An 18,565-nucleotide genomic window follows, 5' to 3' on the forward strand; every position below is an offset into this window, starting at 1 on the left:
TTTACAGTGAGCTTGTCACAGGACTAAATAGGAGGGAACTTAATCCGGTTTCTTATTTGCGTCTTAGGACCCTGTTGGTTGGAAGTAACAGGAAGCCCCCAAAGTAGCTTGAGCCAAGATGGGAGGGGGAGACGTACAATGGGGACCCAGGGGCATTACGTGGACCCCAGGATCAGGAAGTGCGGCCAGGGGACCTGGGGATAAGGGGCAGAGGGCAGACAGGAACAGAAGTTTTCCTTGGTCTCTTTTCTGCTTCTACGTGTGCATGCTCTATCCACAGCACCCCAGTCTGTTCTAGCATAAGGGAGACTGAAGCTGACAGAAATCACTGTGTCCAACACCCGATTTCTGGGGAAGAGAGACTCTGGCTCAGCTTCATATTTAATAAATGACTTTTCCTGAGACACAGCCCACCCTAGTCTGCTCCTCAGTCTAGAGAGAGGGTTGGGAGGGAATGGGCCCTCCTTGGCAGACGTGGCTGCAGGGTCTCACCCTTGAGGGTAGGAGACAGTTTTCAGAAAAAGGGGCGTATAGATGGAGAAGTTGTCCCCATCAATATTGCTGATAATTTCTATCCCACATTCTTCCAAAAAGATTCTGTTTTAAAAAATGGATATAATGGAACCAAAACACATCACAGAGGATATAAAATAAAAACGAGGAGTGATAAGATTAGGGAGAGGGACGATGCATCAAGAAGCTCTGATTGGGGCTTCCCTGGTGGCGCAGTGGTTGAGAGTCTGCCTGCCGATGCAGGGGACACGGGTTCGTGCCCCGGTCTGGGAAGATCCCACATGTCGCGGAGCGGCTGGGCCCGTGAGCCATGGCCACTGAGCCTGCGTGTCCGGAGCCTGTGCTCCGCAGCGGGAGAGGCCACAGCAGTGAGAGGCCCACGTACTGAAAAAAAAAAAAAAAAAAAGAAGCCCTGACGGGGAGAAACTTATTGTAATGTGGGATTTCAGAATTAGTAGGTTTTCAAGTTCTGGGGCCAATTACACCCAGAATTCATGAACCAGATTGCTAGGATAAGAGAGAGAAAAGATTTGCGGTTAAACCTGATCTTGGTATTCTGGCTAGAGTCTGTTTCTTCTAAATGCACAGGGATATCGTATCCACTGTTCCTGGAAGGAGCCTCCAGCCTGCGTCAGGGGAAGATGATGAATTGGAGGGCAGGTGTTAAACAGGCACATGTTCTCTGGTTAAGACAGCCCCCAGCGCTCCTGGAGTCTAACCTCAGGCCACATCACTCCTATCCGATCCCGTGTGTGTAAATGTCAAATTAAGGGTACATGCAGCGAGAGGTGCACAAGTTGAGAAGGGAGGGCCCTTCTCTTCTGGTCACCATTCTCTGGTCACCGTGAATGAGGATGCTTTCTCATCCTCGGAGTGGGCAGGACTGGAAGCAGGGTGCCACGCTGACCCGTGGTAGGTCCAGGGAGAGGGGTGGAGGAGGCTGAGAAAGGCCTGAGGACGGGGAGGGAACTAAGACGTAGGAAGTACCAGCTATTCTGGGCATGTGATTCGATGTTTGAATCTCACCCAGTCGCTCGTTGTCACATTGACCCCTGTAGCTGTTTTGTGCATTTCCGCAGGTGCCCTTAGTATCTCCATTTGACCGATGAGGACCAGGGGGCTCTAGGAAGTCAGGAAACCCTCCAGTGGTTCCTTCTCTCTCTGGGAGAAATCACAGTCACCACCCACCATAGCCTTCAAAGCCCAACCAGTGTGGTTCCTGTTACTCTCTGTCCTTTGCATCAGCCCTTGGGTGTCTGTTCCTCCAATGAGCCTGTACACCTCAGCCGCAGCACCTTAGCCAGGCTGCTGTTTTGCCTGGAACACAGTCCCGACAGTCAACTCCTTCATGTTCGTCCTGTTTTTGCTTCTGTAGCTTTCTTAGTGGAGACTTGCTCTGTACTCTGTGTTTCAGTGTCACACCTCCCTCCACCCGGGACCATATTTCATTCCCCTCATGCCGTTCTCTTTTCCTGCAGTGCTGCTAAAATTGTACGTTATCTAACTCATGTATGTTTCTCTTTATTGACTTTCCCTCCCCCCTGACCCAACTAGAATGTCAGCCCCAAGAGGAGGCACATTTGTCTGTTTTGCTTCCCAATTTATCCAGGGCCCCTAGAGGGCTGCCTGGCTCACGGTAGACGCTCAATAAATATGTGTTGAATGAATGAAGAACCTTTCCTGAGATTACAGAACCACAGAGTTCCAGAGCTGGGCTTCTGCAAGCTGTGTGTGTTCAGGCCGCTTGGAGGAGGCCGCGCGGGTTACGTGAAGTGAGAGGTTGACCCTGGCTCAGATGGGGAATGTCCTGTTTACAAGTTTGAACTTCGTCTGCCACGCCATCTTATCATGAGGATTCCAGACAGTTTGAATGTACAAACTGGGATGCGGGGACCCAGTGGCAAAATTGGGATTGCCTTTCTGTGCATTGAATTTTCCACCAGCCCGTATTTACTCCTCAGACATGGCAAGAATTATGCCAGAGACATTTTGTTCCTGCAGTCGGCCCCTGCTTGGTAGAGAGAACGTGGATTTTGTAAACAGAGGCATTTAGCACACTTGTGTGGACTGCTGCACCCCACCTACCCCTCGAGACCTGGAGTGTTGCTCATACTCAAGTGTCAGAAAAACATATTAATGAAACGTACATGTGTTGCAGGCTCAGGAAAACACATCTTTCCTAATGGCATTCTTTCTCTTTCCTCTCTTCTGGGTCAAATGTTTTAAATGCATCTCTCCTGTTTATTCAGGCAGAGCTTAAAAATTTTAAAAACAATGTCATCAGGATGATTAAAGGATAACAGTTCTTTCCATTGTTATTTAGGATAATATTTTCGAGATTCCAGTTAGGTGAGAAGATTGACCTGATTTTTATTTTCCTCTATTGTGTTTACCTTGCTGCATTGTTATTTTGAGTCTGTTCACAGGGTGCTGGGCAGATGCCATTGACGTAATTATTTTTAAGCAAAAAGGATTGAAAATGTCTGTTTAAGAATTGCCTGTGAACGTTAACATACATCTACACATAACTGCTTCCTTTTATGAATAAAAGTAGTAGGAGGTCATAGACATGTATATGGATTTTAAATAATTTATTTTTAAAAGGTATACAAGCTGAAACTTGTTTCCAAGAGAATTCACATAGCAGCCGAAATACCCATGAAAGAAAACTGTCCTTCAGAAATGCTGCTAGATCTCAAGCTAGTTATGAAATTGACACCCGAGAGTTATTTCTGTCAGAGGACATAAGATGGATTTAGAAGAGCCAGAGTCTCCATGTAGAAGATGCCAGAAACACAGGCATTATCCTTATATCTCCCTCTCCTTCACCCGTACCCCCACCCCTTCGCCATATCCAGGCATCACTGAAGACGTCAGTTTTACTTCTAAATATTCTCAATTCCATGTGCTTCTCCAGCATATTTCAGTCCAGGACACAATCAGGTCTTGTCTGCATGACCAAAGTGCCCTCCTTCTAGCTGCTGTGCATCTACTCTGAACTCTCTTCCAATCTTTTCTGCAACTCAGATCATTTTTCCAAAGCTCAAATCTGATAAAGACCTGCCTTCTCACCCCACCTCAGCTGACTACATACGTATGGCCCTGAATGCCTTCCTGTCACTCTTAGGGTCATGACTGAGTTCCTTAGTGTGGCTCAGGAGGCCCTGCATGGGCTGGTCCTGCTTGCATCTCTCATTGCAAACCTGCCAGACCTTCCCCTCTTCCCCCATTCTCTGTGCACCAGCCATACCTGTCACCTTTTAGACGCCCTTTACTTGCTGTGCTTCTCCCACCACAGGGCCTTTGTACATTCTCTTCTCTCTGCCTGAAACTTCCTTCCTTCCTTTCTTTGCCAGTTAATATCATCTCATCTTGCAGACCCCAGTTCCTACATCCTTTACTTAGGGAAGCCTTCCTGGACCTCTCTCTAGGTCAAATCTCCCTCTTATCGTTTGTATTGGCCTTATTTTTTTCTCCTTTAGAGCACCATCAAGGGTGGTTTCGCCTTTTACACTTTATTTGATAAAAATCTATCTTTTTTTTGGTAAACATTCAAGTATGGTATTTTGAATAGGCAATACATTAAAATGGTTCAAAATTCAGAAGACCCAAAAGGGTTCTTAGGAAGAGCCTTCCTCTTCTCCCATCCCCGCCCCCTGCGTCAGTTCTCTTTGCTGGAGGCAACTAGTAACACCCCCACCTTGCTTCCCCCCAGAAATCTGTTTTCTTACCTCCATTTATCCCAAGACAAAAGCAGTGCCTAGCACAAAGTAGGAACTCGAGAATACTTGTTGAAGGTTGTAGATAGATGGATAAATGGCTTCTTGAAGTACCCATTTTTGTACCAGTTAGAATGGAGCACTGGTGCATTTCTAATAAGTTGGAGGCTCAGCAAAGGTGAAAACAACAGATTGAGGAAGAGATTTTCTGTTTGTAGGCCTCAGAGAAAAGGGGGCAGATGTGACCCTCCTGGCAGAGAAGCCCCGGCACCCTAGTCACATCCTAGGGCCATTTTCCTCTCCAGCTTTTCCTAAGGATCAGCTCTGCTGGCTCTTGTCCTGCCAAGCCTGGCAGGCTTCCATCAGCATGCCACTCTCTGTTTCTACCCAGTGCCATCCTTGCTCCCAGTCAGGAAAACATACCTTTGCCTTGAACACCTCGAAATTAAAGAAGCGATTTGAGTCTTAGGACATGAGTTTCAGTATAATTCTCCATCCCTTATTTGGCTGGACAAAGATTTTATGCACATTAGCAAAGGACTATAATGGTTTTGAGTTTGGACTGAGAAGTCACGTTTCCTGAGCAACCCAGCTCAGGTGGCTGTGTAATCTTGGGAGACTTACTCAATGTTTCTAAGTCTGACTTTTCTTTTCTATAGAATGGGGATAATACTGCTACTACTGCATGGGGTTATTGTGGGACACTTTAGAACAGTGTTTTCCAATAATAATATAGTGCAGGCCACATATATAATTTAAATGTTCCAGAGGCTGTAGTTTAAAAATTATGTATAAAATAAATATGCTTCAGGGGTATATTACACAGCACAGGGAAATACGGCCATTATTTTGTAACTTTAAATGGACTGTAATCTATAAAAATATTGAACCACTATGTTGTACACCTGAAACTAATACGATATTTTAAGTCAACTATACTTCAATTAAAAAAGTAAAATGAGGGCTTCCCTGGTGGCGCAGTGGTTGAGAGTCCGCCTGCCGATGCAGGGGACACGGGTTCGTGCCCCGGTCCGGGAAGATCCCACATGCTGCGGAGCTGCTGGGCCCGTGAGCCATGGCCGCTGAGCCTGCGCGTCTGGAGCCTGTGCTCCGCAACGGGAGAGGCCACAGCAGTGAGAGGCCCGCGTACCACAAAAAAAAAAAAAAAAAAAAAAAAAAAAAAAAGTAAAATGAAATAAGTGAAATTAATTTTAATATATTTACTAACCCAGTATATCCAAAGTATTATCATTTCGACTTGTAATCAAAAATAAAACAACTGTAATATTACTCAGCCATAAAAAAAGAATGAAATAATGCCATTTGCAGCAACATGGACCTAGAGATTTTCATCCTAAGTGAAAGAGAAAGACAGAGAAAGACAAATATCATATGATATCACTCATATACTTTATATGTGGAATCTAAACAAGTGATACAAATGAACTTATTTGCAAAACAGAGATAGACTCACAGAAGTAGAAAACAAACTTATAGTTACCAAAAAGGAAAGGGTGGGGAGGATAAATTAGGAGTTTGGGATTAACAGATGTACACCACTGTATATAAAATAAACAACAAGGACCTACTGTATAGCTCAGGGAATTCTACTCAGTACTCTGTAATGACCTATATGGGAAAAGAATCTGAAAAAGAGTGGATATATGTATATGTATAACTGCTTCACTTTGCTGTCCACTTGAAACTAACACAAGATTGTAAATCAACTACACTTCAATTAAAAATAAACAATTGTTAATGAGATCTTTTACATTCTTTTTATTCATATTAAGTGTTTTAAATCCAGTGTATATTTTACACCTACTAGCACATCTCGGTTTGAGCTAACCACCTTTCAGATGCCCAGTAGCTGGGGCCTACTGTATTAGGCAGTGCTCTTTTAGCTCATTCTTATAAAACACAATACTTAGCACGATGTTTAGTTCATACTTAGCATTCGACAAATGTTAGCAAAATTAATATTCATTTAAAATCATCAAAAATTGGGTAGACTAACATTTGACTGTGTGTTTGCATATATTCCCACATGGGAAGATGCCTCAGATCTGGTTATTTCTGTTTCAAAGGAGTAAAGAGCTGACTTTAATGTTCTTGGTTGTTCCCTGTAAGGTGGCCTCTGGGTTTCAGAATGAGGTCAGTTTGGGGGTTTATGGTTGCCTTTTCTTTGGGAGGTGAGAAAGGGGAAACTCAGTGTGCTTCAAGTGCTGCGTGCCTGTCTCTGTTTTTTTGGCTCTTCTCTGTTTAATTATTTGGAGCTGGAACAACTTGATTTTAAAGCAAAACATATGGGCCGAGAGTAATTGGGAGGACGTTTACTGGTGATGGAGCAGCAAAGGTATGTACGGGTTTAGGCCCTGGCCCTGCGGCACTCACTTAGCTATTGACGGCTTTCCTGGGCTTCAGGTTCAGTGTTCTTTCTTCAAGTTCTCAAACCTTGTTTGGAAAGTCACAATTAAGGCAGGAAATATTGGAGCAAGATTGTAAAGGAAATTGTGAGTCTTCTTTAGGTCCTGATTTTTTTTTCTCTTCTTTGATGAAAACTTGGTTTCCAATCTGTTTATATATGATTTGGGAAAGAAAAAGGTTTTCCAAAGTGCCAGGAAGAGAGAGGAGAACTCCACACAAAGAGGAGGAAGTTGACCTACCACTGAAGTTTTCTGTTTTCCACTTTACTCCATTGATGATACCAGCACGGGGAACGTCTGTTCTCCAACCAGTTCTTAATGTGAAGGCAAGGTTTTCATCTCTTTTTACCTCCTCAACTTCCCTTTGCTTCCTGGGGAGGGAATAGATGATGCCCATGTCACATCCCATATAATTCGAACCTGAATGCCTCCACTTTCTGTCCCATAGGGGAAAAGGGGGATGTGTCAAAACTGGTAAGAACACGTACGTTGATGTTTAGACTCATCTTGGTTCAAATCTCTGCTTTTCCACTCAGAAGCTGTGTGCCTTTGAGCGGATTAAACTCTCTCAGCCTCATGTTTCTCATTCTTAAAATGGGGTTCATAATAGTGCCTATTTCAGAACAAAATTATTGTGACGCTTAAGAGAGACACAGCATACAAAGCACTAAGCAGAGTGCCTGGAAAGTAATAAAGAGAAGCTTAATGTTAGCCATGAGGCAGGGGCCCTCAGCAATGATACGTCCACCCTCTTCGACAGCAAGAGGGACAGGGGACCACTACGTCCTCTGCCACAACATCTCACCCATTGCTTGAGGTGACACTGTGATTAAATACTGCATCAGGGAAGCGACCAAACCTTTGTCCACAAAGAGCTTTAGCATCAGAAAGTCTTGCATTTCACTGGACTGAGTTTTGATGTCAATGTGGATGAAGTCAAGCGCTCCGTGTCTTCTAAGGTCTGAAGGGCTCCTGTGTATGCACTTGTCCCTTGTTACCCTACTGTGCCTAGGACCTATGAATATGAGAGTGACGTGCTGAATTGCTTTATTTGTGTACTGCAGAGTCCCCAAAACCTTTTGAGTCATTTGGAGGACTGGTGCATTTGTGGCTTCAGATCAGAACTGTAAAGCAAAATAGCATTCTGGCCTGGGCAGTAGAGGGGCTGGGCGTAGTGGGGGTTTTTTGCTGGGATGTTGAAGATAAATTTTTCTGAACACTTTTCAAACCTCTATGAGCAAGGGTAGGAAAAAAGGGGTCCTTGGTTTTTGCTAAGTCAAGGACACATTGCTGAGCTTTTCTGTGTAGGGACTCAGAAGGCATTGAATGCTATCTCACTACAGTGTCAGATAATTGTCCGGGGATTTGGAAAGTTCTGCTTTTAAAAACACCACCACCTTTTCAGAGCAGTCATTCCTTGGTGTTTTTTGCAGTCCCCTCTTTTCCCTCTGCTCCTGCTGTTTTCCCAGCCCTTTCAGATTTATTAGCCGTTGCCTACAAAGTGTCAGTAACTCCCCGCTGCGAACGGCTAAGGCCTCGCCAGGTGGACCCTTCTCAGATTTCCCTGAAACTGGAGAGAGTAACCACCCTCGCTCTTGTTTTCTCCACGCCCCCCTCTCAGTGGACAGCTTCCCTGACATTTAACTTGATCAAGATGTTAGTAAAATAAACAGCTGCTGTGAGACTGAAACTGCTTGTCAACCTGCCCACCCTCTTTTCACTTCACTGTTTGGAGAGGAAACTCAGAGCTGCTGTTGATAATAAAGATGAGGACTAAGATGTGTCTTTTTCTTCGTGGCCAGTTACACCCAGTCCTGATCACTGAGCTCTTAGTGGGTGGACAACCCTGTGCCATGTGTCACCAAACCTGTGAAACTCTGATTATAAGACACACCATTATTTTAGGTACAATCAAGGGAAAAAAAGCAAACTATGAGACATCATCGATTTTAAGACACATCCCAATTTCAGAGATATTAAAATGTGGTGGGAAAATGCGTATCTTAAAGGAGGTGGGATGCAGTGAGAACTAATTAAAATGGACCGTCCCCCTGGTTTCTGACTGCTTCTCTCCCCAGCCCCATACTCAGTGCAGCTGATGGAAGGCTGAGGGAGTCTGTGTGTTTTTCAACTCAATCTCAGGTGTTATTTGCGTACTCTGTGTTATGCATGAAGTTATAGCACTGAGTTGAGACCAGGCCGAGTCATGGAAGCCCTCTCAACTGCAATATAAGTATTTTAAGTTTCCGACAAGCAGAAGAATCCAGGTGTTTTCTTTGGGTCACCCTGGACTTGATAAGGTTCACGTTCCCTTTTATGTATTTAGTTATTTAGTTGCACCGGGCCTTAGTTGTGGCAGGTGGGCTCTTTAGTTGTGGCATGCGTGTGGGATCTAGTTCCCTGACCAGGGATCGAACCCGGGCCCCCCAGCATCGGGAGCGCAGAGTCTTAGCCACTGCGCCACCAGAGAGGTCCCTCACGTTCCCTTTTGAAGGAGTGATAAAGAGGTTGCTGAGGGACACTGGGGGCTTCGGCATGCCCTCCCCGGCCCCGCCCATTCATGGTGGCATGGTGGCGAGGAGAGAATCTCCAGCTCTTCTAAATTCATGGCCCTACTTATCCATTTTCTAGTGAACATCGTGCTCAGCTTTACTCACTGTTTCCTCTCCTATCCAAAAGGCAGCGTTAAACATTATTGATGACTTTAATTTTACTCAAGATTCTACCTAATTATTATTCTTCATGATCTGTTAAGCCTTAAGCTTAACATTGACAGTAAGCAGGTGCCCTTCCTCATACTGTAGTGACCTTAATCAAGGTGGAATCATGATATTTCTTTTCCTGTTAAAGACCGTTAGTCAGGTTTTAGAGAAAACTATTTCTCAGCAGGTAAAGTAACCAAAAAATTGATTGAAAACTTTGTATTAGTAAAACCATGGCATTTACCTTCATACTTACACGACTTTCTCCCTTTCTTTCAGTTTTTGGGAATAGCATTTCTTGGAATTGGACTGTGGGCGTGGAATGAAAAAGTAAGTTAAACATCATTAAAATGCACACATTTTGGTTGTAAGAAGCTGCACGTTATATGCTGTCTCTTTTTCCTCTTTGACAACTGCCAAGTGTATGGAAACATGGCTCTTTAATGAAAAAGTACTCTTGGAAGATAACGTCACAGTTCAAAGACCCTTTAAGAATGGAGCCTAAATTGGTCACTCTATAAGAATTTCAGTAATGCTCATAAATAATCCTAAAGCACCTGTAGCCTTTTTTCTCTTTTACTTTTTAAAAAACCCTTTGGAAGATTATTCAATCCATAAAAATGGTATTTTAGCGTGATAAAAATGGTATATTTTAGCATGATAAAAATGGTATATTTAGCGTTTATTATGTGCTGAGCTGTTAGCATGCGGTATGTATGAAGGAAGCTAGATATAATTCATGTTCGAACATCAGATAAACTTATCACTGTTGCTAAAGAATGTGAACACTTGTCTGCTGACTGAAAGTGTTAAGGAATATTCAAACTTTGTAATCAAATACAGCACAGAAAGGGATAAATCTGGCAGGAGAAGGCTGCATGAAGATACAGTGTTCTGGGTGGTTTATTCTGTAAACAACACACTCACGACACCACTGCCCTGTGTCCTTTCCTCCACTTCACTTCCCATCCACACCTTTCAATTTTTTTCTCTGCAACTTCTACTGAAGCCAAGCAGTGGAATTCAAATATAAACACAAACTCCTTTTTGCTTCCTTCTTTGGATGTGAGGTCACTGGCAGCATTTTATCTGTTCTGGTATTTGGCTACACAGTAAAGCTTTGTTATCTCCCACCTGTGAGAGCGAGTGAGTGGATGGATTGGTTAAAAGTTGTAAACTAAGACATTGGCTGAAATTTCCCCAGAAGACCATTCTCTTATCACTTTGGTATTTCACCCTCTGAGCTTGACCAAGGCCCAAAGTCAGGAGTTCCTCTGAAGTATTACATGTACTAAGAAAGAAGAGAAAAGCTACGAAAGTGCAGCAAACAAAAGCCCTTCAGACGTAGGAAGGGATTTCCACAAGTAAAACAATGTTTACATGGACTGCATCCAATAAATTCAAAATAAATCCAGAGTTTTGAAATTGAACCACCCTCTGTTTACTTACGTAATACTTCTACAGAGTGTGAAATGTTTTCTGGAAAGTGAACCACCTTCCAGCCACCTTATGAGGAAGGGCGGGGATTATACATCAAGGGAGACAAATTACGTTCCCAAAACAGAGGTAATTTTATCTCTAGAAACTGTTCTGTTGAATACTGGCCTTCTTCTGGATTATGATCAGCTTCTGCCTCAATCCCCTTGTAAGCTTGGAGATTTGTATTGGTGGAATCTCAGAAATTCCACTTTTAGAAGCCCTCTGTTTGGTTCAGTGACAGATCATATAGCTCTTTATAACTCTCCTTTAATCAATCCATTTCTATCAGCTTTGAGATGATGCTGGAAGGCATTATATGAACTAATTGTGTATTCTAGCAATACATAGAAAATTCATTGTTTTGAAGGTTTGTTTTTTCTCTTTGTGAAATATAATTATCCTTTTGTTTCATCAGTTGCCCCAGATGTCTCTTCTCTGATAAAATCACAAAATTCTAAAACTGGCAGTGTCATACAAATATCAGAGCAAGGGAATGATGTGGTCTCTAGGGAGGGATGAAACAGCAGTTCCCTCTTTTGTCAGGGCCAGTGGTGTCAGCAAATGGAAGGTTTCTCTGGAGAGCTGAGGTTACTTGGCCAAGGTTACCCAGCTACTGTGTAGCAGGGCTCTGTGAGCTGGGACCAAGCGGAGGTAGCAGAGGGTAAAAGATGCGCAACAGCCCAATTTGGTGTGTGCTGGCTACGCGTCTGGGCCCTGAGCCTGGGGGTGAGGATGCCGCAGTGAAGGATGCAGAGTCCCTGCCCCATGGGGCTTGCGTTCTAGTGGGGGCCTCGGCAGTAAGCGGTCAACTTGCCAGGAATACGCGCGCAGGTATGGTGAGTGCTGCTGAGAAACACCAGATGTAGCGTCAGGGTTAGTTAGAGAGTGGTGGGGAAAGGGGTCTCTTTTAGGTAGAGTAGTTGGGAACAGCCTCCCTGAGGAGGGGGCACCGGAGCAGAGACCCGGATGAAGTAAGAGGGATCTGCATAGCACTAGGGGAACAGCATTCCAGGCAGAGGGAATAGCAAATAGGGTGGCCCTGAGTCTCAGGGACTCAGCGATTCCAAGGAACAGGGAGAAGGCCGGTAGGACTGGAAGGGAGAGAGCCAGGGCAAGAAGAAGCAGAGGATGTGGAAAGAGAGGCAGGCAGAGCCCGGAGCAGGCAGCATCCTGCAGAAGTTGGATGAGAGGCAGTCACCGGGGCATTTTGGTAAGGGAGCGTCCTAATCTGGCTTTTGTTTTAAGATCGCTCTGGTTGCCGTGAGGAAAAAAGAAGCACAGCTCTAGGCTGAACAGACCAGAGTTCAGATACCGACCCCTCCATTTCGGTCGGTGTGACTTTGGGCAACTGCACTAACTTCTCTGAGATATCCTTGCCCTGTTTATGCAAGGGCCACTAATGTCACCTCATAGGATTGCTGTGAGGATGAAATGGGATGGCTCCCAGCACAGTGCTCGGTATGAGGTAAATGCTCTCTGGAGACACAGTTCCCTCCCCTGGATGCATTACTACGGTATGTTCACTCCTACGTGGGGAAAAGAGGAGAACGGTGGCTTTGAAAGCGGCCGCAAATTTTAGGAGCGTTCTAGGCTCTGGTCCATGGACCCGAGAATTGGCTTTGTTTTGGGGTCTCTTAAGGGGGATGTGATGTGCATTGATTGATTTGGTAACTGCAGAGGCTACTCTATTGAAGCCCTTTGGGTTAACTTCTAAGCTAGTCCAGGCCTCTGATGGGATGACGTTCTGAGGTGAACCACAACCAGCCAAGGGTGGTGGCCGCATGCACCTGCAGGGCGGATCACATCAGCCCATGAATCCATAAATCCGCCCAGTGGAGATGTGGTGACATTTACTTGAAAAGAGGCCTAGAGGGTAAATCCCCAAACTGGGTCACAGCTGGAAGGATCAGATTTCCTTAACAGATGGGGTCTTGCACTTTTTCTTTTTTTTTTTTTTTGCGGTACGCAGGCCTCTCACTGCTGTGGCCTCTCCCGTTGCGGAGCACAGGCTCCGGACGCGCAGGCTCAGCGGCCATGGCTCACGGGCCCAACCGCTCCGCGGCACGTGGGATCTTCCCGGACCGGGGCGCGAACCCGTGTCCCCTGCATCGGCAGGCGGACTCTCAACCACTGCGCCACCAGGGAAGCCCGGGTTTTGCACTTTTTTGTGTGGAGTACAGAAACATTGGAGGCAAAAGTTATTACCCCTCCTACTCACTTAATACCAGGTTGAGCTTTAAACCTAGGACTAATATTACAGTTGAATATTAGACATAATAATTGAATAATTTATATGATCTAAATTCCAAATAGACTGTCAAGATGCAAAGAATGAGTGTGTCTCCAGAGGGAACTGGTTTGTGTGCAGTTTTTCAGAAATCATAGGATCTGCTGTTTTAGAAGGAACATTAACAATCACGTAGCATGAATCACCTCTACAACAGGCTTGGCAACGTCCAGCCACAATCAACTCATTCATTCAAAGAACATTTGCCGAGCACATGGCATGGGACAGGGCTTGCGCTGAACTCTGGGCAAGTAATTCCTCAGGGAATTTATGGTCTAGGAAAGGCATGCATATATACATAAAACATGCGTGTAGAAATAAAACAATACATTGCAATAATGCTAATTTGGAGTGTATAGAAGTTTCACAATTCCTTTGGCAAAGTGCTCAGAACTTCTCTCTCTCTGGGTTTCTCTTACTGTTAGAAAGACCTTCCTCTCACCCCATTAGAATCATGTCCTACTAGCCTACTGGTTTTCCTTCATTGAATGTGGGTCTACCCTGTTGGGTCCCATAGTAAGCCCTTCTCCATATTAGTCCTTGGTTCCTTCTGAGTTTCCAGGCTGAACATTTGCTTCTCTCTGGGTGGAGCCCTTTCATGATCTCAGTCTTGCTCCTCTGACCTCCCTCTGGGGCGTCCTCTGCACCAGGGAGAGGGTGCTTTAGGGGCCAAAGAGGGTATGGCTGGATCATGTCCCTTCTCTCCTGTCTGCTGTCAGTGCAGCTTGAGATCACACAGTTAATCACCGAGAGTCCCAAATTGGTCTCAGATCCAGCTAGGTTTCCTCCATCCATCCCACATCTGGCTGATTTTCAGAGGCAAATGCAAGATGCCAAATTGACCCAGTTATATTCTACCTGCGTGTCTACCTGCTAAGATTGCTTTGGAGCCCAAAGCTGTCATCCAGCACATTCCGCATTCCATTTAGCTTGGTTTTAGCTGTACTTTTAATCAGCCTCCTCCCTCAATTGCTTCTTTTAACTCAGGCCTTCCTTTAGCTCTTTGTCCCAGTGCCACCTGGCAAATTCAAATTCAGTAGGTCTGGGGTAGACACCGGGAGGCTCTATTTTAGCAAGCCTCTTATATTGTTCTGATTGCAGTCAAGTGTAGTTGTCACTGATAGAAGCCACTGATATGTTGAGCAGGCCAAGGGCAGAACCCAATGACATGTCACTAGAACTTTCCTTTGGGGTTGACACTCATTCATTTATGTGTGCCCTTGGGTGTCATTAGTCAAGGAATTTCTAATCCATCTACTTGTCATTACATCAGACTGTCTTTCTGCATCTTGTCTTTTTCTCTGAATAACCAGCCTGGGACTTATTTGATCCTGGCACTTTCTTATTGAAACCATATGGGCCCTGAAGCACATCATTTTCTCACCCACGTACCCTGAAACTCTTAGCAGCAAAGCAAGGACTAAGGCATGTTTTATCATTCCTTCCTTCTAGGAACACTTTCCTCACTTGGCTTCCAAGAGATTACACACTTCTGGGTCTCCTACCTCGTAAGCACTGCCGTCTCACACTCCTTTGCAAGGTCCAGCTCGCCTCTCGGACCTCTGAATTTTGGAGAAACCCCTCTCTCTCTCTTCACTCATGCTCTGGGAGCTCTCATCCAGGCTTGGAGCATTAGGTACCATCTGTCCCTGATGACTTCCAAATTTAGATATTTGGTCCTGGCCTCATCTGAATCCCAGACTTGTCATATCCGCAAGCCTACCCAGCATCTCTGCTTAAATGCCCACTGGGCTTCTGAAGCATAATAATCCAAAGCAATGCTCCTGATTTCTCCCCCCAAACCTGCTCTTCCCAACTGTAGGAAATGGCAGCTCTGTCCTTTCACCCCCTTGGGTGTTCGTGACACCCTTCTATCATTTCTTCTCATACTGTGTTCAGTCTATCAGCAAACACCATCCGCTCTACCTTGAAACTACATTGAGAATCTGATGTCTTTGCACCACCTGCACTGCTCTACCTTGGTCTAAGCTGCCACTTTTTGCCTGTGTTAGTGCAGAAGCCTCTGTTGTTTCCCTGCCTCTGCTCTTGTGCCCCTACTCCCACCCCAGGCCGGAGTGATTCTTTTAAATATAAGACAGATGCTGTCATTTCTCTACTCCAAACCCTCCAATGCACTTACTGTCTCACTCAAAGCTATGTGTGGTGCCCCCTTACTTCTGAGACCTTATTTCCCACACTGTGCCCTCCCCTGATGCACTCTAGCCCCCAATCATCATCTTGCTGTTCCCCTGACATCTCAAATGGACCCACCACCCCAGGGCCTTTGCACTGCTCTTCCCCTACCTGGTATGCTGTCCCCCAGACGTCGACATGGGTGTTTTCCTTTACTTCCTGGTCTCTGCTCAAATGTCACCTTGGTCTGTTGGCCTCCCTGGCCTCTTTGAAGCAGCCACTCTCACCCCAATCCCAGCCTTTTTCCCCTCTTCCCTGTGTTTTTCCCCCTCTGTGTTTTCATAGGACTTATCACTTCTGTGCTAACAAGGATTTTTTTTCCCCCTAAAGAGGGACTTTTGTGTACTGCTACACTCTAGTACTTAGAACGTTAACTGGCACATAATAGACCTTACGTGAATGAATGAGCAAAAAGGGAAGATGAAAGCATTCTTTTAAACCCTGGCTCTATCACGCAGTATAGAAGTCAGTAGTCACCTCAGATCTCTAGTAAGCATATTATCAGTTCTTACAACCTAAAAGGAAGTAAAATTACCTGTGGTTTCTGATGTCTGATATGATAGGGGTTCAGTGTTAGAAATAGCAAATTTCTTACATTCATTAATTCTGGATATCAGGGAAAATTTTTATTTATTTCTAGCATAAAGTGGGACTCTATATATGATTATCTTGATGCGTGGAAAAATTAGGGGTACCTTTCCTCTTCCGTTTTGCCCAACGTTTATGCCTTCCCCCACCCACCTTCGCGTGGCCTGTGGGATCTTAGTTCCCTGACCAGAGATGGAACCCGGACCCTTGGCAGGGAGAGCTTGGAGCCCTAACCACCGGACCACCAGGGAATTCCCGTGTTTACGCTTTTTACTTAATTCTTAGGTCGGGGCCAGAGGCCGAGTGACAGATCACTGACAGTCGCCAGTGAGGCTGCTGCCAGCAGAGCTGTTGAGGGCTAGGGGGGAGACTCGGCTTTTCCGAGTGGGAAGAGCGTGCTCCCCTGGTCCTCAGTGTGAGCTCCTGGTTCCCGTTGGGCGTCCTGCCACTGCTTCCACAGCACCAGCCCCCTGGGCAGAGGGGGTGCCCGGCCTGGCTTGTCTGACCTGAAGACTCCTTGAGGGCAGGAGCCCATCTCCTTCACCGCTTTATGCTCAGGTCTAGCACCGTGCCTCCTGTACTGCGGATGCCCTGATGCCTGTGACTAAGTGAGTGAGAATATGCCGGAGCACTGTGTACATTGTGGATGCCCCCCACGGGCTCTCCCTCTCCGTCCCTCCATCGTCCTCACCTGGCCGGACTCTGTCGGCAGCGGCTGGAAGGAGAGGGTTGGTGCACAGTCCTGCCCCAGCAGGCAGCATGGCAGTGAGAAGAGCTCTAGCTTCTATCGCTTTTCTCCCTGGCTGTCCTGGGGACGAGGATGAGGCTTCTTCCCGGAGGCTTTTCGCCCTGACCACTGCCTGTAATTGTCAGTCTCACTTCAGAGCCCTCCAGTTGCTTGCTGTCACGATCGTACAGTAGACTCGCCTTGGAAATACTTTCCCTGTTTTCCCAGGAAGGAGAAGTTAGGCCAGGAGATGCCGTGATTCAGGCAGTTCTTAGCAGTAGCGGTCAAGGTAGCCAGAGGGAAGGTGGTAAGTGGAAGTGGCTACCAGGGCCTCGCCTGAGATACTACTTCAAGGAGACATTTCTGAGATGCTAAATATACTTTTGAAGATTTCAGTTTATTACCTGAAATGTAGGAAGTTTGCATCTCTTTCTCAATTGTCCATGTAATCCCCTCAAGTTCTCTGTTGCAGCTAAAAATCTGAAAACCAGAGGCTTCCCTGATGGTGCAGTGGTTGAGAGTCCGCCTGCCGATGCAGGGGACACGGGTTTGTCTCCCGGTCCGGGAAGATCCCACATGCCGCGGAGCGGCTGGGCCCGTGAGCCATGGCCGCTGAGCCTGCGCGTCCGGAGCCTGTGCTCCGCAACGGGAGAGGCCACAGCAGTGAGAGGCCCGCGTACCGCAAAAAAAAAAAAAAAAAAAAAAAAAAAATCTGAAAACCACCGCTATCGTTCAGTACCTGGAAAGTCAGCCTATGATCTGAGGTGCTTTAACCAGTCTGGTCAGCAGACACATGAAATATGTTGGAAAAAAACTTAATTTTTCACTTTTCGTATGTCCCGGTAAACTTTGCAGAGGGATTTCTCAGGAATGAAAATTCAGGTGGGTCAAAAATTGAGTGTCTTTGTTGTTTACCCTCAGATACCAGAGTCCTGCGCTCATTTTAGGCCCAAGTCCAGGCCCAGTTATTAGACAGGGCTGGATAATAAATCGAAACCCCAAACCTAACATTGCATTAAAATGTCCTCCCTTGCCCGGCACCGTTAGCCTCGCGCCCCTGAAGAGGGGAGGGGCTGAGGCCTTCACCCGCCCCCCTGCTTCCTCCTGTCACCCCTCCCCCGGTCCCCCTGAGGTTCCTCTACCCACTTCCTGTCAGGGCACAAGTAGGGATGGGACTTTACCCTCCGGGCCTGACAGTTGGTAAAGGGGATGCTGCCTTGGTCTTTTGGAAGCTTCCCCGCGAGTCCCTCTGCCTGGCGGTTCCCTTCAGCTTGGTGGGCATCCCTGTTCCCCGTGGCCGCCTTGCGACCCTGCCCAGACGTGCCGTCCACCTGCTCCTCTCAAATCTGCCTTCTCAGGTCTCTTCTCACCCCAAGCTGCCTGTCCTGTGCTGCCCTCATCTCTTCTCCTGGGCACGCTCGTCCGGGGGTGAGGCCAGTCCCCCCCGGGACAGCCCTTGTCTGCCCTGGAGCCCTCGTCACCCCCAGATTTCCAGGGCAGGGGTCAGACCTCAAGCCACAGCCTCCTTCCTGGGCAGACTCAGGCCCTCATCGTGGTGTCTCAGAGCTTCCTCAGGGGTCCCCTTGAAACTTCCTCACTAGGTTTTGGATCAAAAGAAACCTGCTCCCCTACCCAGGAAGGAGGGTCACACAGCACAGCACCTGCTTTCTCCGGAGAAATCTCAATTCCCTCACCCACTTTTTTTTTTTTTTTTTTTTTGCGGTACGCGGGCCTCTCACTGTTGCGGCCTCTCCCGTTGCGGAGCACAGGCTCCGGACGCGCAGGCTCAGCGGCCATGGCTCACGGGCCCAGCCGCTCCGCGGCATGTGGGATCCTCCCGGACCGGGGCACGAACCCGTGTCCCCTGCATCGGCAGGCGGACTCTCAACCACTGCGCCACCAGGGAAGCCCCCGTGACCCACTTTTCATCC

General features: G+C 46.6%; 1 protein-coding gene across 1 annotated transcript in view; it reads left to right on the forward strand.

Annotated features, from left to right (window-relative positions):
• Nucleotides 1–18,565, forward strand: part of TSPAN5 (tetraspanin 5) — a gene marked incomplete at its 5' end in the record, with an annotated part of 175,330 nt that overhangs the window by 134,781 nt on the left and 21,984 nt on the right. Inside the window, one exon of the mRNA XM_079701806.1 lies at nucleotides 9,640–9,690. Coding sequence (XP_079557932.1) covers nucleotides 9,640–9,690 — 51 coding nt within the window. The remainder of the gene's footprint in view (nucleotides 1–9,639; nucleotides 9,691–18,565) is intronic.

Source organism: Hyperoodon ampullatus (genome assembly GCF_949752795.1).
Source record: "Hyperoodon ampullatus genome assembly, chromosome: 1".
Classification (NCBI taxonomy): domain Eukaryota; kingdom Metazoa; phylum Chordata; class Mammalia; order Artiodactyla; family Ziphiidae; genus Hyperoodon; species Hyperoodon ampullatus.